The sequence below is a fragment of the Myotis nattereri genome (genome assembly GCF_964212035.1).
Source record: "Myotis nattereri genome assembly, chromosome: 3".
NCBI classification, from domain to species: domain Eukaryota; kingdom Metazoa; phylum Chordata; class Mammalia; order Chiroptera; family Vespertilionidae; genus Myotis; species Myotis nattereri.
Genome location: NC_138077.1, coordinates 170256534 through 170279717, shown reverse-complemented (window position 1 = coordinate 170279717; position 23184 = coordinate 170256534). Strand labels below are relative to the sequence as shown.

The 23184-nt window shown below is 38.3% G+C and overlaps 2 protein-coding genes across 4 annotated transcripts in view; one reads left to right on the top strand and one right to left on the bottom strand.

Annotated features, from left to right (window-relative positions):
- The window catches only part of RAVER2 (ribonucleoprotein, PTB binding 2), a gene marked incomplete at its 5' end in the record, with an annotated part of 84946 nt that extends 70579 nt beyond the window's left edge, over nucleotides 1–14367 (top strand). For all 3 annotated transcript variants that reach the window (XM_081087067.1, XM_081087068.1, XM_081087066.1), the window contains one exon: nucleotides 12295–14367. In XM_081087067.1, the coding sequence (XP_080943193.1) occupies nucleotides 12295–12441 (147 nt within the window). In that variant the 3' untranslated portion in view covers nucleotides 12442–14367. The remainder of the gene's footprint in view (nucleotides 1–12294) is intronic.
- The window catches only part of JAK1 (Janus kinase 1), a 138300-nt gene continuing 129481 nt past the window's right edge, over nucleotides 14366–23184 (bottom strand). Inside the window, exons 19-25 of the mRNA XM_081087065.1 lie at nucleotides 22967–23061; nucleotides 20437–20629; nucleotides 19579–19703; nucleotides 19082–19254; nucleotides 17318–17435; nucleotides 16581–16691; nucleotides 14366–15918 (exon numbers count right to left, since the gene is read on the bottom strand). Coding sequence (XP_080943191.1) covers nucleotides 15823–15918; nucleotides 16581–16691; nucleotides 17318–17435; nucleotides 19082–19254; nucleotides 19579–19703; nucleotides 20437–20629; nucleotides 22967–23061 — 911 coding nt within the window. The 3' untranslated portion in view covers nucleotides 14366–15822. The remainder of the gene's footprint in view (nucleotides 15919–16580; nucleotides 16692–17317; nucleotides 17436–19081; nucleotides 19255–19578; nucleotides 19704–20436; nucleotides 20630–22966; nucleotides 23062–23184) is intronic.

The following is a 23184-nucleotide window of genomic DNA, read 5'->3' as shown; positions in this document are numbered from 1 at the left end:
AAACAATAACATGTGTTGGTGAGGATGTGGAGAAATTGTTACCCTCATGCATTGCTGAGGGAAATGTAAAATGCTGTGCTGCTTTGGAAAACAGTTTAGCAATAACTGAAGGTGTTCAGTGCAGTGTTACCATATTAGCTAGGTATATTCCCAAGAGAACTGAAATATATGTCCACACACAAAATTGTACATGAATTTTCATAGCAGCATTATTCATAATAGCCAAAAAGGAAACAACTCAAGTGTGCATCAATTGATGAATAAACAAATGTGGTATATCCATAAATGGAATATTATCCAGCCATAAAAGGAATTGGAGTTCTGATCCTTGTCACAACATGGTTGAGCCTTGAAAGCATGATGCTAAGTGAAGTAAGCCAAATTATGAAAGTTCACATATTGTGATTCCATGTACTGGTATATGAAATGTCAGGAACACACAAATCTACAGAGAGAGTAAAGAGATGGTGGTGACTAGGGGTCAGAGGAATTGGGAATTGAATGACTACTAACAGGTATAGGGTGTCTCTTTGGAGTGATGACAGATTAGATACTAGATTTAGGTGTTTAAAAATACCTGGAATTAGGTTGTGGTGATGGTTGCACAACTTTGTCAATATCAACAAAAATTGGACTCTAATTTTAAAAAACAAGAGGTCCTAAAAGTATCTATTGATAAGCAAACAAGTGAAACCATTTATTCCAGATCTAGTTATCATTAGAAACTAAAATGGCTACCCCTCCCATTTCCCTAGTTGATTATAATTAGTGATAATTGCCATTGAGCTTCAGTTATTTTCTCAAAAACTGCATTTCTTAAATATTTGAACTGTTATTGAAAAAAAATCAGAAATAGATTATTAAAAAAAAAAGTTTAAAATTTGTACTTGCTCTAGCAGTGATAATAGCATTATAGCCGCCTATATAATCCTGTTAGTTTGAATGTACCAGTGGAGTTTGACATTTCAGATTTGAGATGGAGGTAAATAGGTACATCTATGTCAGATGGTTGGAAGAAGCTCACCTGAAGGGAGCAAATTCACTGGATATTTTTAAACACCTAAATCTAATATCTAATTATAATGTCACAAACATCCCCCCCCCTTCTTTTAGGAAATAGATAAAATAAGTCAATTTCTTTTAAGCAACTTTTCATTTTGACTTGATCATTAGTTTTAATAATGTAAGCAGTGATTTTCAACCTTTTCCATGTCATGGCACACATAAACTAAATACTAAAATTCTGTGGCACACACACACACAAAAAAAATGTATATTTTGCCCCTCCTCCCCCCAAGAAAAACATAGGTTAATTTTGATTCATTCACACCATATGGCTATTGTTGTGTTGGCTCTTGTCATTTTTAAAATTCAATTTACTGGGAAAGAGGTCAGTGCCCCTGACCACATAGTCAGGAATTGCATGTTTTTAAAATGCTTGTAGCACGCTGTTTGAAAATTGCTGGTGTAAAGAATAACATAAGAATTATCTCAGCTGTTTCATATGACTGTTCACACTGTGGGTTTTTTGTTTTGTTTTGTTAATTCCCACCCGAGGATATTTTTCCATTGATTTTTTTTTTTTTTAGAGAGAGTGGAAGAGAGAAGGAAAGACAGAGAGAAACATCAGTGTGAGAAAAGCACATCCATTGGTTGCCCCCTGTACGCGCCCCAACTGCAACCGCTGTACGTGCCCTTGCCTAGAATCAAACCTTTGGCCCACAGGCTGACGCTCTGTCCGCTGCGCCAAACCCGTGAGGGCGGTTTGTTGTTTTGTTGTTTCTCATTTAACACTGGTCATGCTGGGTTGCTCTTTGCTATGCTGTACATTAGGAGAATACTACTTACCTGGGTATTGTAATCTTCTGTTCCTTCTGGTCACCAAGGCATCTTTCCTGCCAGGAAGCTGGCTGCCTTTTCCAGTGACTCAGCTACAGAATGTGTGCAAAGATGGTGTGATGAGGGAAGAGGAGTCAAAAAAAGGAAAGGTGTAGATGATGCTTGGTCCTGTCCTTTATTGCCCAATGCTGCCACCTAGTGGGAAAATAATGCAGTGAGCCTTGCCAAAAAGATTTTTGTGTGGACTGTGATAGATCTCCATCTTGTGGCAAACACGAACTATATACAGTATTTTTAAAAACCTAAACCCACTTTAAACAATAATTGTGAAACCACAGATTATTTTTATATTAATCCTAGATAACAACTTGGAAAGCACTTTTAAAAAATGAGTTTTGCTAAAAATTGTAATTAAGAAAAGCAAACTTTTAAAATTTATTTTAACTTACCCTTATTACTTTATTTATAGAACAATACTGTGTTCACCACCGAATTTATTTATCTATTTTTGTTAATCCTCACCCAAGGATATTTTTCCATTGATTTTTTTTTAGAGAGAGAAGGAAGGGGGAGAGACAGAGAAACATCTATGTGAGAGACACATCGATTGGTTGCCTCCCGCACCCAACCAGGGCCGGGATGGAGCCTGCAACTGAGGTATGTGTCCTTGACCAGAATCAAACCTGGGACCCTTTATCTGCGGGCTGACACTCTGTCCACGGAGCCAACCTGGGTAGGGCCGAAGTTTATTTCTTTAATTAAATGTATTGGGGTGAAATTGTTTAACAGGATCATATAGGTTTCAAGTGCACATTTCTATGAGACATGATCTTTAGTCCCATTTTACCTTTTCTAAGTTTTGTCTCTTTAGTGGAGTCATATTTGATGGAGAACCTAAAAAGAACTCTACCAGTTTTTCTAGAATTTCAACTGAACCCTTAATATCCCTTTCTTATAGTTCCAAGTTCAGCTTTTGTCTTTTCTGCAATAATTAGGCACAGTTCATTTCTAAAATTTTATTTAAATAGAATTTTCCCAATGTTAAAATGTTTTTAAACCAACATGCTTATTTTGTAATATTAATAATAAAAATTTTGTTTTATATAGATATATGTTTACACACACATAGGTATTTTCAATTCTCATTAATGCTCGAGTATTTAAATCATTTTGAATTGATGCATGATGTCAGCTGAGGGTCAGTTTCATTCTTTTGCATATGGCTATTCAGTTTCCCCAGCACCATTTATTGAGGAGGCTGTCCTTCCCCATTGTACATTCTTGGCTCCTTTATCATAAATTAATTAACCATTTATGTGTGGATTTATTTCTGGCCATTTTATTCTGGTCCATGTGTCTGTATTTTTTATGCCATACTGTTTTGATTACTGTAGCTTTGTCAGACAGTTTGAAATCAGGATGCGGGTGCCTCCAAATTCATTATTTTTCAAGGTTGCTTTGGCTACTTGGAGTGTTCTGTAGTTACACACAAATTTTAGGATTCTTTGTTCTAGTACTGTGAATAATGCCTGTAGAATTTTGATAGGGATTGAATTGAATCTGCAGAATACTTTGGATAACACGAACATTTTAATACTAATTTTTCCAATCCTTGAGTACAGACTATCTTTTCATTTATTTGTGTCGTCTTCGGTTTTTATTTCATCAGTGTCTTATACTTTTCAGTGTACAGATCTTTCATCTCCTTAGTTAAATTTGTACTTGTTTTTTATTCTTGATGGTATAAGTGGGATTTTCTTAGTTTCTCTTTCTGATAGTCATTATTAGTGTGTAGAAAAGCAACCGATTTTCATATATGCATTTAGTATCTTGTACCTTTACTGAAATCATTTATTAGTCCTAACAGTTTTTTGGAGGAGCCTTTAGGATTTTCTTTGTGTAATACCATGTTATTTACAAATAGTGACAGTTTTACCTCTTGCTCTTCAATTTGGGTACATTTATTTATTGATTAGCTTAATTGCTCTAGCGAGGGCTTCCAAACCTATGTTGAATGAAAGTGTCAGAAGTGTGCATCCTTGACTTGTTCCTAATCTTGGAAGAAAAGCTGTTATCTTTTCACTGTTGAGTCTGATGTTATTTGTGGGCTGGCCACAGGTGGCCTGTATTGTGTTGAAGTACATTCCCTTTATACACACTTTGTTGAGGGTTGTTAATCATGAAAGGATGGTGAATTTTTTCAAATGCTTTTTTTGCACCTATTAAGATGATCATGGTTTTGTTAATGGGGTGTATCACATTGATTGATTTGTGAATGTTGAACCATTCTTGTACTATTCCTGGAGTAAATCCTATGTGATTATGGTGTATGATCCTTTTAATGTTTCGTTGAATTCAGTTTCCTAATTATTTTGTTGAGGATTTTGCATCTGTGTTCATCAAGGATATTTGCCTGTAACTTTCTTTTCTTGTAATGTCCTTGTTTGGTTTTGCCTCGTTTATTTTTTGGAAGACTTTAGAAGGATTGGTACCAATTCTTCTCTAAATATTTGGTAGCATTCTTCAGTGAAGTTATCTGGTCCTGGACTTTTGTTTGTTGGGAGGTTTTGATTACCGACTTAATCTCATTACTAGTAATCAGTGTGTTCATACTTTCTAGCTCTTCATGATTCAGTCTCGGAAGGTTGTGTGTTTCTAGGAATTTATCCATTTCTTCTAGGTTGTCCATTTTGTTGGCCTATGAGTGCTCATAGTAGTCTGTTATTATCCTTTGTATTTCTTTTGTATCACTTGTAACATCTGTTTCGGTTCTGATTTTATTTGAGTCCTCTGTCTTTTTTTGTAATCAGTCTAGCTAAAAGTTTGTCTATTTTATTTTTTTAAAAAACCAGCTTAGTTTCATTAATCTTTTCTGTTATCTTTTTAGTCTCTATTTCTGCTCTGGTCTTTATTTTTTCCTTCTACTTTGGACTTTGTTTGTACTTCTTTTGCTTTATTCACTGAAGTGTAAAGTTAGAGTGTTTATGTGAGATATTCTTTTTTTCTTAATGTAAGCATTTATTACTGTGAACTTTTAAATCCTCACCTAAAGATATGCTTGCTTTTTTTTTTTTAATTGATTTGAGAGAGAGAGGAAGGGAGAGAAAAAGAGAGGAGAGAGAAACATCCATGTGAGAAAGAAACATCGATCAGTTGCCTCCCATCCGGGCCCTGACTGGAGACCGAACCCACAACCTAGGTACGTGCGTGCCCTTGGCTGGAAATCAAACCCACACCCTTTTGGTGCCTGGGATGATGCGCTCTTACACCCACTGGGCCACCCGGCAGGGCAGAACTTACCTGTGAGAACTGCTTTTGTGTCTCATAAGTGTTGGTATATTGCATTTCCATTTTCATTTGCCAAAAGGTATTTTTAAAATATTCCTTTAATTTTTTGACTCATTGGTTGTTCAGGAGCAAGCATGTTGTTTCTTTCACATTTTTAAATTTTCAGTTTTCTTTTTGTAATTGTTTTCTATTTTCCTACCATTGTGGTCAGAAAATATGCTTGGTATGATTTCAGTCTTCCTAAATGTATTCAGACCTGTTTTGTGGCCTAACATATGATCTGTCCTGGGGGATATTCTGTGTGCACTTGAGAAGAACATGTATTAGGTTGCTTTGGGGTGGAACGTTCTGTATACGTCTGTCAGGACCATCCATTTTAATGGGCAGTTTAAGGCCAATTTCCTTTTTTATTTTCCTTCTGGATGTTCAATCCAGAAGTGAAATACCGGTGTTAAAGTTCCCGCTATTATTGTTCACTATTTCCCCACGTTTCTGTGGAAAATCTGTTGGCAGTCTAATGGGGGTTGCCTTGTACTCAGTAAGTTACTTTTCTCTTGGTGCTTGTAAGATGCTGTCCTGGTCTTTGACGTTTACACTTGAACTATAACATCTTGGTGTGGGTCTCTGTTTATCTTGTCTTGAAATCTCTGATTCCTAGATCTGGATTTCTGTTTTCTTCCCCAGGTTAGAAACGTTTTCAACCAGTATTTCCTCAAATTAAGTTTTCTTCCTCTTTCCCCTTTCTTCTCCTTCTGGAGCCCCTATAACGCAATTGTTGATCTGCCTGGTGTTGTTCCATAACCCACTTAAGCTTTCTTCACTTTTGTTCATTTTGCTATTTTGATTGGATGAGTTCCACTGCCCTTTTCAGGTTCACTGTTCCTTTCTTCTGCTTCATGTGGTCTGTGTTGAACCTTGCTATTGAATTTTTCAGTTCACGTACTGTATTCTTCAGCTCTATGATTTCTGTTCAGTACTTTCTTATATTTTCTCTTTGTTGAAATTCTCACATTGTTCATCCATTTTTCTTCTGAGTTTGGTGAACATCTTTCTGACTGTTATTTTGAACCCTTTTCAGGTAATTCACTTATCTCTATTTTATTAAGGTCTTTTTTATATTGTTCTTTCATTAGAGTTGATTCCTCTATTTATTTTCCTTGATTCTCTGTGTTAGTTTTTATGCATTACATAAAACAGTCACCTCTCCCAATCTTGGAATGGCCTTGTGTCAGAAAAGAACCTTATCATTCAACCCTGCCCTGGCTCTTTCTTGTCTTCAAAACTTTGTGATTATCCAAGTAGCCTACTTCACTCTTCATGGCTCCCAGTAGTTGAAGTTGTGCCAAAACCTGTCAGTTTCCCAAGGGGGAAAGTCTCATTCAGCACCTACATTCAGACACTCAAGCAGTAACTTTGAGGATTAGAATATACCTATTTCAGGGGAAGACTGGGAGATGGGCATGTCTGCCTGCCCCCTCTGCACTGAGCCCTGAGGTGATGGCCAGTTAAGAACTGTTTATTTCCTACCATCCTGTTGAACCCATGAACACAAGCTCTGCTAGCCACCAGAGCCAGGCGACCAAGACGTATCCTTTGGGTGGCCGCTGCAAATCCCAGACATGTACACAAGCTCCTTTCCCAGAGACACTGACAACCTGCAGGGACGCAGGTGGAGAGCAGAAGATGGTGCTGGCCGCCTCCATTTTGGAGATTATCTCAGTAGTTCTGTAGATGCATGTTAAAGTAGATGCCTAGCCCTCAGGCTTTCCTGTGGATGCATGCCCCATGACTTTCCAAGCTAGATGTTTTGAGAGCTTATCTCTCAGGTGCAGATGTGGGGTTCAGCCCCTTTGCTCCTCAGGGAGAAGCTCAGGGTTGTGAGTTCCCTCCTAGTTATGGGTTGTCACACTGAAGGTGGGGTTTATGGCGAGATGGTATCTCAGGCTCTCTACACTTTCTGATATAGGTGTTTTACTCATCTGCCTGATGTGTAGGAGTGTCTTACCTAGTTCTTGGGTTTCTTTCAGAGGCAATGCCTCCACCTGTAGCTGTAGGCTTGATTTGTCCATGGCTGGAGGTGAGTTCAAGATCTTCCTACATCACCATCTTGGACTAGAACCACAAGGAGTCTCTTGTACCCATGAACTCAGTCTCAGCCGTTAACACCTCCTGGCCAGGACCCTTCCCTCTGTACTTCCACCTGCTCCTTTTGTCATTATTTCAGAGCAAACCTCAGATATATTTACACACTGTATTACCAGGGAAAGAATTGAGACAGGAATCCAAGCCAAATTCTTTGTTAATCTGGGTTTTCTTTTGTGAGACATTCCTACAAACCTTTATGTGAAGGAGGATTTTATTCAACTGCCACAACAGTAGACTATACCAAAATAGATTTCTTACTTTCAGTCATGTCTTCCCTAGTTTTTAAAAAAAGTGTTTCTATTTTTCCAGCTTTATTGAGGTATATTTGACAAAATTGTAAGATACTGAAAGTGTGCAACATAATGATTTGATATATGTATACCTTATGAAAGGAGTCTCTTACCAAGTTAATTGACAGTCATCACCTTCTATACTTTGGGGGGGCGGGGGGAGCTCAGCATGTTTTAATTATACAACACACTGTTACCAACAGTGGTCACCAGGTTATACATTAAATCCTCAGAGCTTATTCATCCTGTAACTGAGAAGTTTATACCCTTTTACTGACCTCTCCCTAGTTCCCTCACCCCCCAGCCTTTGGCAACCACTTTTCTACTCTGTTTCTATGAAGTTGACTTTTTCTTTTTATTCTACATATAAGTGATACTGTATGGTATTTGTCTTTTCTCTGTGTGGCTTATTAACTGAATTCCCTCAAATTTCATCTGTGTTGTCTCAAGTGCAAAATTTCCTTCTTTTTGAAGATTAAACAATATTCCTGTATGTTTGTCTGTATATAATATTTTCTTTATCCATTTATGTGACAATGGGCACTTATTTTGTTTCCATACCTTGGCTACTGTAAATAATACTGATATGAAAGTTGGAGTACAGATATCTCAAGATAATGATTTTGTTTTCAAAGGAAAACAGTATACTCAGTATGGGATTGTTGGGTCATATAGTAGTTCCATTTTTAATTTCTTGAGGAATCTCCATGGTGTTGCCCATAGTGGTTGTACAAGTTTACATTCTAACCAACAGTGTACAGGGGTTCTTTTTTCACCCCATAGTCACCAACATTTATCTCGTCTTTTTTATAATAGGCTTCCTAACAGGTGTGAGGTGATTTTGATTTGCATTTCCCTGATGATTAGTGACACTGAGTTCTTTTCATGTACTCCGTCCTGTTGGCCATTTGTATGTCATCTTTGGAAAAAAATGTATATTTAGGACAGTGATGGCGAACCTTTTGAGCTCGGCGTATCAGCATTTTGAAAAACCCTAACTTAACTCTGGTGCTGTGTCACATATAGAAATTTTTTGATATTTGCAACCATAGTAAAACAAAGATTTACATTTTTGATATTTATTTTATATATTTAAATGCCATTTGACAAAGAAAAATCAACCAAAAAAATGAGTTCGCATGTCACCTCTGACACACGTGTCATAGGTTCACCATCACTGATTTAGCACCTTTTCCCTTTTTAAAATCAGACTGTTTTTTGCTATTGAGTTGTGTGAGTTATGTATCTTCCCTTTATTTTCCGGATATCATCCCCTTATATGTGGTCTGCAGATATTTTCTCCCAGCCTGTAAGTGGACTTTTCATTTTGTTGATGGGCTCCCTTTGCTGTGCAGAAGCTATTTGATTTTATTTAATCTCACCAGTATTTTTGCTTTTGTTGCCTGTGCTTTTGGTGTCAAATCCAAAAAAATCATTGCCAAGACAAATGTCAAGGGGAGGCTTACCCCTCGTTTTCTTTTAGTAGTTTTATGGTTTAAGATCTTATATTTAGGTCTTTAATTCATTGAGTTAATTTTTGTGTATGTTGGAAGATAGTGATCCAGTTTTATTCTTTTGCATGTGGTTATCCAGGGCTGAGCACGGAATATTTTGTCATTTATTGTGTCCTCTAATTTCTTTGATCAATGTTATTTTCAGTGTGTAGATTTCTCACCTCTGAGGTATTGTATTGGTTTTGATGTATATGTGTGTGTGTGTGTGTGTGTGTGTGTGTGTGTGTGTGTATATAATTTGTTTAAATTTTCTTTTTGAAGTTCATTGTTTATAGTAATGCACCTGATTTTTGTATCTTTATTGAAATTGTTTATTAGAGCTAACAGTCTTTTTCATGGAGCTTTTAAGGCATCGATATATAATATCATATGAAAACAGTTACTTCATGATTTGGATACCTTTTGTTATCTGTGGGCTTGTCATATGACATTTATTATATTGAGGTATGTGTCTCTATACTCAGTTTGTTGAGTTTCTATCATGTAAGAACACTGAATTTTGCCAGATGATTTGAGATTATCATGATTTTTATCTTTTATTAATAGGGTATATATCACATTGATTTGTAGCTGCTGAACCATTCTTTGACCCCTGGAATAAATCCCATGTGATATGGTGTATGATCCTTTTAATGTAGTGTTGAATTTAGTTTAGTAATATTTTGTTAAGGACTTTTGCATCTATATTTATTAAGGATATTTGCCTGTAATTTTCTTTTCTTATAATGTCCTTGTCTGGTTTTGGTACCAGGGTAATGCTAGCCTTGTAAAATGAGTTTTGAAGTGTTGCCTCCTTGTTTATTTTTTAGAAAAAAATGATTGGTATTAATTGTTCTTTAAATGCTTGGTAGAATTTACCAGTGAAGCCTTCTGGTCCTAGAATTTTGTTTAAGAGGTTTTTTGATTACTGGTGCAATCTTCTTACTACTAATCTAATCATACTGTTCAGAGTTCCCGTGTCTTCATAATTCAGTCATATTTGTGTGTTTTTAGGAATTTTCCCATTTCTTCTAAATTATCCAATTTGTTTGCCTATAATTATTCTTAGTGATCTCTCTGATCCATTTCTGATAGGTTGTAACGACTCCTTTCATTATAACTTTAAGTCCTCATTTTCTTGGTGAGGCTAACTGAAGTTTTGTCCATTTTATCTTTTCAGAAAACCAGCTCTTAGTTTCATTTATCTTTTTCTATTGTCTTTTTAATTTCTATTTTATTTGTTTGATCTTTGTTATTTCCTCCTTTCTACCCACTTTGGGCTTAGTATGTTTCTAGTTCCTTGAGGTGTTGAGTTAGGTTATTTGAGATCATTCTTTTTCTTCATGTAGGCATTTATCACTATAAACTTCCCTTAGCTGCTTTTGCTGCATTCCACAAGTTTTGATAAATAGTTTTTCGCTTTTCTCAAGATTATTTTGATTTCTTCGATTCATTGTTCAGAAACATGTTGTTTAACCTCCCTTATTTGTGAATTTTCCAGTTTTCTTCTTATAGCTGTTTTCTAGTCTCATAACATTGTGGTCTGAGAAGATGCTTGATTGGATTTTGATCTTCTTAAATTTATTGAGACTTGTTTTGTGGCTTAATGTACAATCTATCTTGGAGAATGTTCCATGTGTTGAGAATGTGTATTTGGTAGCTTTGGGATGGAACATTCTGTATATGTCTGTAAGGTCCATCTGGTTTAATGTGTAGTTTAAGGCCAATGTCTCCTTAATGATTTTCTTCCTGTATAATGATTTTCTTCCTGTATAAAGTGGAGTATGCACTTTCCCTGCTCTTATTATGTTGTTGCAGATTTCTCACATCAGAAGATTAATATTTGTGTTGTATATTAGGTGCATCTATTTTGGGTTCATAAATATTTGTAATTATTACATCCTCATGATTGGTCTCTCTTACAACATTCTTTGGTTTAAAGTTTATTTTGTCTTGAGATAAGTACAGTTACCTTTGCTTCATTTGATGTCTATTTGTATGGAATACTGTACTCAGAAAGTTGTCCTTCAGAATTGGAGAGACAGTTATCCAGACTATAAGCAGCTGGAGCTCGTACACCTGTTAAGAATTACTTTTCTGTCTGCCATATTCTTATGGATCTCATGGCCACTGGCTGGTTTTCAGAGCTGATGTTTAGGGAGCGCATCACTCCAGTGGAAACCTTAGAAGTTGAGGCACTAGCGGTGAAATCCAAACCCTTCACTCCTCAGAACTAGAAGCTGGGATTCCCTCACAATTGTATGGTGCTGTGCTGGGGCTTATGGCAAGTATCTCTCAGCCTTTCTTACCCGTGTGGGCATTTCCTCTTTGTGCAATGTGCAATATAGTTTCTGGGTCTCTTTCAGGGGGAATTATCCAATGTGTAGCTGTACATTTGGTGTGACCATGGAAGGAGGGCACTCAGTAGCCTCCTGTGTCATCTTTGTGTTGGTCAACTCTCCTGTATCCCTCTCCTTAACATGGATGAGCGCTCTTTTTTACAAGGAGTTGTGACAGACTCATCATCTGTCCCCTGTAAAGTTAACCCTCATTTTAAAAATTGTGACCGTTGTAATTTTAATGTGAGAAGGCTCTCCTGCAATGCTGGAAGTTTTCCTCATGACTCACTTCTACACGATTGTCACATGTAGTATTTGTAAAGGCTAAAACTAAAAAATTAGGAGCTCCCAGGGTTGTGCTGCACAGTCTGATTTCTTGTATTATTTGTGAAGAACATTTTGCCCTTATCGTAAACACTTCTACATCAGAGAATCTCTGTGATGCAGCCTGGAAATCTGCATTTTAATAATTTCTAAAGTTTGAATTCACATTGCTTGTTATTTTCATTGACATCTTCTGCCAGTTTTTACATCTGCTAGGTTATTCTCTTGCTATACAAACGTAACCTCTAATTTGATATGCAGCTCAATTTCTTAGCCACTCTCCTTCCTCAGAGGAAGACTGGTATCAGGTGTTGATATTCTGATTCAGAGGGGTGGAAATAGGTAATCAGCAGAAGCAACTGCAACGTCTTTATTTCTTTCCCCAAATGTGGGGTTGGGGAAGAAAGGGCATTCAGAGACTGGGTTGTATTTTGCACAAGTGATTTTGATTGTTACTTATTCTGCTATTCTGTTTTTTATACCAAATCAGAAGTAGAATGGCTTTTCTTATACACATCTTTAACAAGCCAACTGTAATTTAGATTTTAGCATTAGTTATGATTTTTTCTCTCACAGGTGTCATCTTTAAGAAATGAAAAGCGAGGTTCATCTTATCTCATCTCTGCCCCAGAAGGTGGTTCCGTGGAATTTGTTGACCAGCATTCTCAGGGCACAGGAGCATATTACATGGAGACCTACTTAAAAAAGAAGCGTGTGTACTGAGCTAAGTTCTCTCATATAACCTCCTATGGCTCTTTGAGTATCTCTGCTGTTCATCGCTGCCTTAACTACATTCATACTAGCCATATCCTTTAAATACGGGTTTATAATTTCACAGAAGGAATTGTATTGTGCAGCAGGCAGAATTGCCAAATAAAAAGTAAGTAGCAATAAGAAGGGACCTTTTCCAATAGAAGTAGATGCATCTTAATCAATGCGGTATTAACTTATAGTCCAGTGCAGAAATTAACAATATTCCTTATTTGAGGACTGGGAATACTTTTGGCACCATACATAAAAATTTGAAGCAATAAATGGGAAACAGTCTTGTTTCCTGGGCCTTAGAAGAGTTTCTTACATGCCAATGTGCATTTCTATTTACCTTCCCTAGAAGTAATCTTATTTATAGATTTTTAGAATTACAAGAGTACAAGTACAAAATGCAGCAATACTGAAAAAAAAAGATGCTATACATGCAAACTAAATTATTAGCCACATACACCAGCCATGTAATATAAAACCCCCACAGAGAGTGATATCCTGGTATACACTACCAGATTCCTTACTTCTAATATGTTATTAACCATATATGCCTTTTGTGAAAAAACAAGGTATTTTAAGAAAAGTAGCTTTGATGCTATTACTTAAGCGGGTGGCAAACCATACCCTGCGATTAATTTCAGTCCTCCACCTGCTTTTGTACAGACTACAAGCTAAGAATGATGTTTACATTTTTAAATGGTTGGAGGAAAAATGAAAATTTTAGGAAATTGTGTCCATACATAAAATTTTATTGGAACACAACCATGCTTACTCACACCCTGTCTAAGGTTACTTTTGTGCTACAATGGCAGAGCCAAGTAGCTGGACAGAGACCTGCAAAGTCTCAAATATTTACCATCTGGCCCTTCATGGAGAAAGTTTGCTGACCCTGATCTAATAGTACTAATTCCCTAATCCTTTTACTTCACCTAAAGAAAGACCTTTAACTTTTGCACCTAACTTGTAAGTGGCAAGGAACTTAGGTTTCTGTCTCATTCCATGACGTATCGACTAGTGATTAGATCATTAAATGTGTTATTTCACAGTATGACAGTAAAGCAGTCAATGCTGTTCTTTCTGAAAGAGTCTTATGGAGTGATAGTATTTACCACCATTTTGAATAATAATAATAAGCTTTACTTCACTTTGTCTCTTATTCTGTTGTAGTATGTTAGGCTAAAAATAAAACAATTTTGTTGCATATAACTTCTGACATCACCATTTCCTGAAGACATTGATATTAAACGCATGAGAAACCCTTTGCCATCTCGAAATATCAAAGTTTGTTCCTTGTTATGAGACTGTAATTGATAAGGAATTTAGGAATCTCAATGATCCTAGTCTTTTTGAACTCAGATTGTTAAATATCTGGTAATTTGGGGGAGTTATTATTTTTGACATGATAATGAGGTATCCTGTTTTAATTATGAAGTTAAAAAAATTGGTGCATATGTTGTAAAAAACATTACTTCGTCTAATTTATTGCATATATTAACTTCTTTTGGAAAATGAAAGCTAGACTAATTTCTAAGAAGGATACTACCTATGAATAATGATCAGGATAGGCATGACTCAGCAGACCAATAATGGGTTCTCCATGCTCTGTACTTCTGCCCATTTTCCTGCTGCGGTAAGCTTCAATGCTTAGTCACACACATAAGATGGTGAATTTTAAATAAGAGCTGCGAAATGAAAATTCATTTATAGCACATGTGGATCTGCCCTCTGTCCTGGCTTATGCACCACTAACATTAGACATAAGTACAAATCAAATATTGTTAGTAAAAAAGACCCTTCCCAAAGTCTATATTGTTATTTTTCTAAGTAAACAAATTGTTTGAAATGCTTTGAAAATGGAGTCTTAATATTAAAAGGCATATGCATGTGAAGTCTCGTATTATTTATTTGTATAAAGAGTAAACAAAGTGCATATAGAGTGGCCACAGGTTTGACACAGACAGACATCTTGGTGATGGAGGATCATTGAACAAATCTAAATGGATCAATCCAGAACTCGCTCTTTTCAGGCTCAAAAGGTAAAACAAAACATTTTTCATACTCTTGGTCATAAAGATCTAATGGTTCACATTGAATCAGAGATTAGACATTTTGATTACCCAGCTACCTCAAAACTGTCTAGTGGATCCTGAACTCCATAGTGCTACTAGCGGGTTCTTTTCTTTCAAGTCTTATTCCCTTGGGCAGCGATTTTCAACCAGTGTGCCACCAGAACTGTTAAAACATGCAATACCTGACTAGTCAGCAGCGTACTCTTTTCCCTTGTCAAAAAAAAAAAAAAAATTACAGCTAATACAACAATAGCCATCTGGTGTGAATGAACCAAAATTATATCTTTTTTTTTGGTGTGCCATGAGTTGAAAATCGCTGCCATAGAATGATGGTCAAAATAGTGATCGACTGTTATAGATGGCGAGTAAGTACTGAAACACTCCAAGAACAGTGCGATTTAGTATATATTCTGACTGGTTGCATCCAAAAATGCTGGAATAGCTTGCCCCAAAGTGGTCGAGTTATAAAAGGATATATATACATTGACATTTCTTAAAAGCATGTATAACAGCATCCAGGTTCTTGGAATCTAATCTGTTTAGCAGTATACTGTTTGGGAAAGCACTGGCACAGGCTGAGTTCTCAAGAATTAACACCAGGCAGCAAAGGGTCTATTCCATAGCAGTCCCCCGAGCACAATCAGTTTTCTTTAAAAAAAAAAAAAAAAAAGGGTACCGCTGGTCACCCAAGGGGACAGAAGCTAAGCTACTGGAAAAAACAAAACAACTCCAAGTTTAAAGTCCTATTGATGACAAGAATACACTCATCTTTGTATAGAAATGGTAGTATACTAACTGGTATCTAATAGTTCAAGAATGCTTGCTCTATCACTATATAGATGATGACATTTTTAGGGCATGTTAAAGTATTGACTAAGTCCATTTACCTTTATCTTTTGATTTATGTACCAGAAAAATATTTAAATCAGCTGGGAGAAAGCAATCATCTTGAGATTTTGTTTTGAAAATATCCTATTCTGGTACACAACTGTGATGGTACACTAGCCAGATGAAATGGTGGTATATCGTTCCAAAAGGAGGAGTGCTTACTAATATTTTGGTTGTCATTAAATTTGGCACCAATAACAGTGACAAATAACGAGGAAGTACTTACACATATTAAGCACCACAGCGTGCCTTATACATGAATTACGTACCCAAGTATCTTTTTAGACAGAATACAAAGTTTTTCCATTAAAATTTTTTTAAATGGCTTGGGTATTTGTTGGGGAAGAGGACTTAATACACAGTGAGATTTAAATGCTATTCATGCTTATTTTAAAAGTGCCTCAAATCCTTCAATAAGGTTCTGGAAGGTTGTCCGATTATTTGGTTGGAATTCCCAGCATTTTCTCATAAGTTGATAAACCTGTAAAAAGAAGAAACAGTAACAGTAAAAAAAAAGTATAGAAATGTAAATGACTTTCCATAAGACTAGATAACAAGGGCATTTGAATGATTAATATAGAAAATGTCACACCTATATTTCATAAATAATATTTTAATATTTGAGAAGCTCATGGGTTAAATGACCTTAAAAAAAAATCCAGGTCATTATGGTAAACCAATTTAAGGGTGAAGTATTATCTCAGTTTAGATTCTGGGTACCTTACTCTAAGATGTACTGAATAGTATGAATTAGTCTTAAAGGCTCAATTCACTTTAGAATACAGAAAACTGAACATCTTAAATGCTACATCATAAATGCTATCAGTAAGTAGGACAAACTTCTACACAAAATGTATAGATTGTATTTTTCACAATAAGGCTATACCAAAATATGCTCCTATGGTACTTTCTGAGGTGAGCCTACTTTTGGAGGGAATCCTTGCTTTGAACATAATTTGTGGCTGTCATCTGGCCCAAAGATGATTTCTCAAATATCTGAAATTCAGCTTCAGAAAATAGTTTTAAAGAACTGTCTACTCCTCCCTGCTCCTCCCACCTTGTCCCTTGCTGGATAAATGCAAACTGTGAAAACATAGTAACATTTGAGTAGTGTAGCTGTGAAGTTGCCCGACCCATAAATACCTCATCTGGACAGTTGGGAGGACAAGGCAGACGTTTTCCTTCTTTCAATGTGTTCACAAGTCTCGTTACTGTCATCTGGCCGTGAGTGGGGCCTATCATTTTCAGGAACAACTATGTAAAATAAAACCAGACAAGATGTTTTAGGTTGCATATATTTATATAAGCCAGATTAAGGTGGAATTTCTAGAATAAACGAAATTAAAATAATAAAAAGGCTTTTTTCCATAGTAACTCTAAATGCAAGTCCAAAAATCCTGATTAGCACTCACTGATCAGACTCAACCCACCACTCCTCCTGGCCAGGGAGCCTTCCCAGTGAGAATGACCTCATTTAGGAATACGTGAAGCTCAGACAAAGCTCCTACCCAGGGCTCCTTCACACAGAGGAGACCCTTGAAAGTCAGGGTTACCTGAGAGAACTTTGGGCTCCTTGGGAAAGCAGGATGTGGGAGAGCCACACAAAGTGTCAAGGAATAAACCAAGTTAGATGGAAAGCAACACTTTCCATTATAATACACGAACTGGATTCCACTTAAGAACTTAAAACTTACAAAGTAGAAGGATGGACACATTTTTGTTGTTGTAAATCCTGACCTGAGGATATTTTTTCCATTGCTTTTCAGAGTGGGAGAGAGAACTGCTTGCTTCCCTCACACGCCCTGAAAGCATGTGCGGGCCAGGGCTGGACACACTTTAATTGGGTGCTAGGCTCTAATGAACAGACGAGTACAACTTACAGCCATGGGGCTGGAGTCTGAATCACAGTAAGTAAGCAGCTCGTGCAGAGTCACTCCAAAGGACCAGACGTCAGAGGCAATATAAAATTTACACTGAATTAGACATTCTGGGGCGTACCTAAAAGAAAGGAAAACATGACACGTCACTTCCTGCGAAGGAGATGCCAACAGATAAATACCTTACAAAGGAAAATCACCTTTGGTTTGTCTTAGAATTTAATATTCTACGACATGAAAGTATGTATTAATCTCAGTACATTTTTCCTCCAAAACAATAGCAGGGTAAGTTTGTGCTCTTCACTGCACACAGCCTGTGCTCTCCACGTGGAGGCAGGTATATGGGACAGGCCCCAGATTTGATTTGCCTACAAGTTCAGAATGAATCAGCAGTGACCTCCCTGCCCAGTCCTCTTCCAGTGTCAGCTGTTTTGATGAGTGATACCCAATTGCCTAAGCCAGAAATTGAGGCATCCCATATCTGATTTCCTAAATACTTCTCATACCTACTCACCTCTCCTAAACCCACCATCACTGGCTCTGGCTGAATCAAGACTCTGGCTCCCCTCCATTCCACAGTGACCTTTTAAAAACAAGTCCCCACCCAACAGTACCCCAAAGCTCGTGGGATCCCCACCCCCCCAAGGCAGACCTCCCACTTCATGACCAGCCACACTGAGCTGATGTCAGTTCCTAGGATACCACGGCTCTTGCCTCGTTCTTTTGAGTCACACATGCCTTCTTCTAACCACCTTTACAAGCCCCCACGAATCTTTTAAGGTTTTATAGGACTTCCGGAAAACCAAGCCTGAACCCCCCTATATCTATGGTACCATGAAATTGGTTGCCTCACCCATTAAACTCTAAACTTGGTCTGCTTGTGTCTTGACTCGTTTGATTAATGAACAAAGGAAGGTTTAGTCTCCACGGATGGGAGAGATCTCTGTTTGTGTCTATGTAGGATGTACCTCCCAGGTGCTCATTAGTTTAATGGGGGTGGGTAGGGTCTGGAGTGGACACTTAACAACTTCTCTCCTGGACAGTGTTCTGGGCTGACAGGTGGAAAGCAGGGAAGACTGGTGATTCAAGAGAAGATGCCCATGTTTCCCATGGATTTTGCTCTGCTCTGTCCAGGGTCTCCTTGGATCTGTTCCATGCCCACTTTGTCACCTCATTCCTGCCCCCTTCTCCTACCTGCCCTCCAGGCTGCCTCTACAGGGATGTGCCTACTCTAACAGCTAACAGTTTTAAGAACCATATTAGATAAGTGCCTTCTTGCTTGGCCGGTGTGGCTCAGTGGTTGAGCTCCGACCTATGAACCAGGAGGCCATGGTTTGATTCCTGGTCAGGGCACATGCCCGGGTTGTGGGCTCAATCCCCAGTGGGGGCGTGCAAGAGGCAGCCGATCAGTGATTCTCATCATTGGTGTTTATATCTCTCCCCTCCTCTCTGAAATCAATAAAAATATATTTTAAAAAAGTAAGTGCCCTCTCCTGGGAAACTGGAGATGCGGAGGTGATGGTTACATTTCTCTATTCTTTGGAAGATGGTGCCATTCGAAGCTCAGACATTTCTCTGAGTTGCTTTCAGTGGAAGAGCCTAAAGCTGTTTCCTGAGGGCAAAGATCAATCAATTCCAAATGTTCTAAGGCCTTTCTAACACCAACTTAGGTAAGAGAATGGGAGACATTCACAGAGCTAGAAAGGGCCTATCAAAACAGCAGAAACCCTACGAAATACTGATGAAACCAAAGTCTGTTTTAGTTACCAGAACACAGGGCTGTCCCGGTCATCCTTGACTGTGTAGTACTCCTTATCGGTTTCAATTGCTTTAGTTAAACCGAAGTCTCCAATTTTCACTTGGTGCTCACTTTCAACAAGGACATTCCTTGCTGCTAAGTCCCGGTGAACATACTGTCGTGACCCCAAATAGTCCATCCCCTGGGGAGAGAAGTAAAGGCAGAGGGCATTGCTGAAGGTCAGTTCACACTGTATTTCCTATCATTTCATACAAAAAAAATACAATTCACATATCGCTGTTTGGGTTTTTACTTTATGCAATAATAGTAAGACCAATCTGATTCAAAGAAACACAGTAAATCGGCTATACTTAACAATCAGTTCAGTTTCTTAGTAGAGGCTAATTGTTCATCCTAGTCATGTAGAGCAAAATAAACTCAGTGCAATTATCAGAAAGTCTAATTACAAACCAATCACCCAGGATGAATGCCCCTTTTTGTAATCTTTAACATGCTGCTTCTTTACCTTACAAATCTGAACAGCATATTTTAACTGCTGTTTGAGGTTAATTTTGTTCTTATTCTTTGGAAGATATTCCTTAAGGCTTCCGGAAGGCAGAAATTCCATGATGAGCTTAATACCATTTCCTCCTGTATTCAAAACAGAACAAAACATCAGTACAAAGTTACCAAAGAAAGGAACTGAGGGAGAGTAATGGGCACAGGATCTGGAGACACTTCAGCATCACCTCTGAACCACAGGCAAGTCCCCCAACCTCGAAAGCCCCACAGCCTCTGGCCCCTCAGCAGTGACAAGGATAGTAACACTCGTGTACCCACCCAGAGCCATCAGCATTCACTGAGAGAATACAGAGTGCGCTGCAAACCACCAGGCAAATAATAATGAAAAAAAAAGTATGTGAACCACATCATTTCACTGCCAATTTTAAAGTACTGGCTTGCAAACAGATACACTTCTTAGTAAACAGCATTTGCCACCTTGCCTTAGACAACTAGAAAACGAAATATCCTGGCTAGAGTTGGATCAGAAGACTAGGAGAAGTGAGGGGTGGGTGTCAGTTTCATACTGCTGTGTGCCTCCAGTGCCAGTATCCGGACGGGTGATGGTCAGTCCCCCGGTGGGTGTATGAACAGCCTGGAAAGATGATGCCGGGGTCACCCCCTGGCTGGAAGGGAGGCTGCGCGGCTTCCCTGGAGCCCTGCAGCTGCTGAGGGATGTCAGTGCCTACAACTTCGAAGCCCTACAGCTCATGGGGGCCAGCAGCTAGCGCACATACAGCTGCGGCACTAGCCTCAGCACTGGCCCTTCTGATCCCAGACAGGCGCTTAGTCTTTAAAAACCACCCTACTTTGCACAACATACCATCCTCTGTGCAGATGCCTTTGTACTTGACAATGTTCTCGTGATAGAGGTTCCTTAAGATTTCAATTTCCTTCTTCAGATCAGCTATGTGGTTCCCTCCACTCTCAGGCTTCAGGGATTTGACAGCCACCTGCTCTCCTGTATTGTCCCCTTCAGGGTCATACCTGCAGAGCTCAACCTTCCCAAAGTGGCCCTGGAGGAAAGATGCATGTGCTGGATTAGCCTGGGCTGGCAGGAACATGCTCAGAAGTTGAGGCAAGATGCACTCAGGAACTCCCAATGGGGAAAGGCTATCTCTTCAACAAATGGTGCTAGGAAAACGGGAGAAACACATGTAGAACAATAAAACTGGAACCCTACTTCACACCACTCACAAAAATTAACTCAAAATGGATCAAAGACTTAAACATAAGACCTGAAACCATAGAACTCCCAGAAGAAAACATAGGGAAGAAGCTCATTGGAATACTGGTATTGGAAGTGATTTTTTTATACATGATGCTAAAAGCCCAAAAGAAGAAAATGAACATATGGGACTGCATCAAACTCAAAAGCTTCTGTACAGCACAAGAAACAAATTAACAAAATGAAAAAGCCTACAGAATGGGAGAAACAGTTTGAAACCATATATTGGATAAGGGTTTAATATCCAAAAAAATATATAGAACATAAATACGTTAATAAAATTAAAAAAAACTGAACAACTTAATAAAAAATGGGCAGAAGAACTAGAGACATGTTTCCAAAAAAGGACACACAACAAGATGCTTAACTTCACAGGGAGATGCAAGTACAACCCACAAAGAGCTATCACGTCACATCATTAGAATGGCTACCATCAAGAAAATAAAATGACAGGTGCTGGTGAGGATGTGAAAGGGAACCTTACACACTATTGGGAATGTTTATTTGTCCAACTACTACAGAAAACAATATGAAGGTTCCTCAAAAAATTAAAAATAGATCTATAATGATCCAGCAACTGCACTTCTTGGAGAATATTCAAAGGAAATGTAAAAAGGAATTCAATGACATATTTGTACTCTATGTTTATCATAGCACTATTCACAATAGGCAAGATATAGAAAAAATACAAATGCCCATCAATGACAAATGGGTAAAAAAAAGAAGTAATGCATATATACAATGGAATAGTATTTAGTCAGAAGCAAGGGTGATATTCTGCCATTTGCAATAACATAAACAAACCTTGAGCACAATATGCTAAGTGAGCTATGTCAGACCAGAGAAAGACAAAAACAAACAAAAAAATCTAAAAAATCAAACCTCTTTAAAAAACACAAACCACAGTTATATAGTAGTTGCCAGGGATTTAGGACAGATGGTGTTTAAGGGTATGGACTTGTAACATACTAGAATAGCCACAAAGGTTTAATGTACAGTACACTGAACATAGATAATACCGCATTATAAGTATGTAATGTGGTAAACATCATTACATAGGCAGCCACATTATAATATATAAGTCTATCAATGCAGCACACACTACATACCTTTAATTTATACAATGTTACATGTCAAATTTTTTCAATTAAAAAACAAGATGAGTCTTGCTCCCCATGCTGTTCCCCTGGAGACCAGGGGTGCCTAGCACAGGCTGACCTCGCAGTAGCTGGCTCCTGCTGGCTTCTACCATCACCACAGCCGCTTCCTCACATGCCATCCCCTCTACTACTGAGCTAAGACAAGGCAAGTATCAGGTGGCTAGTGAATCCAGTTTCCATGGAAATGTAACCCAAAGGAAATGGAGGTTATTTTTGGCCAAGTAGGACCACTGTGGCATTCGTGGACAGCCCAGGGCACACCCTACAACAGAGGCACCATGGAGTCATTTCAAGAGCCTTCCATGGGAGCCCTTTGGAAGAAAGGGATTAGATCCCAGCTTAGCGACTTGACAGTGATGTTGGCCCAGTTACCAAATCTTTGAGCGGGTCCAGAGGTGCTCAATGTATACAGCAGTAATAACCCCTCAGGGATACTGTGAAGAACTAGGGACTCTGTGCTTGTAAAATGCCCAGCATGTAGCCTGGCACACCACGGACATTCAAGGCAGGACACAGTCTTACTTACTTTACGGAACTACAGAAAAATCTGTATAAAGATGCAAGTCCCAGTATCTTCTCTATCACGTTAAATGTTAGGAAACTGATTTGAGGTCCAAAGGAAAGCTGCTATGGCATTCTGTGTAGTAAATCCACCCCCATTTAAGCAGCCTCGTAGGACACAGATGCCCAGAGATTTTCCTATTTCCACCGTATCTGTACCTACTCCCCCATATTGGTCCCTCTGCATGCTCTTCTGCCCCTTCGAGAACATGCCCTAAGTGCATATACAGCCACATGCGCATGCTGTCACTATGTGAGCGACATAACCCCTGTGATACAAGTGTCCCAAAGAAAGTGCAATAAGATACTTTCTCCTATGAACTTTGACCAGAAATGGGAAAGAATGGAAAGCGGCTTTAAATGCAGATGGAGATGTGGTCAGGGAGTACTAGGATGTAACTTGCCTCTCCCAAGTCACGGATTCTCTTTAAGAAGCGCTTTTCAAAATGTGTGGGATCCACTTCAGTTGCTGGCTTTTTCTCTGAAACGATGTCTGGATCTAACAGAAGAAAAATGAAAACGTTAAAAAGACATGATTGCCACTCACAGGCTACCAGTTATCAGTTATCCCTGCCCCTCAGCCAGCTCTCCAGGGCATGGGCTGATCTTGGTTACGTAAACA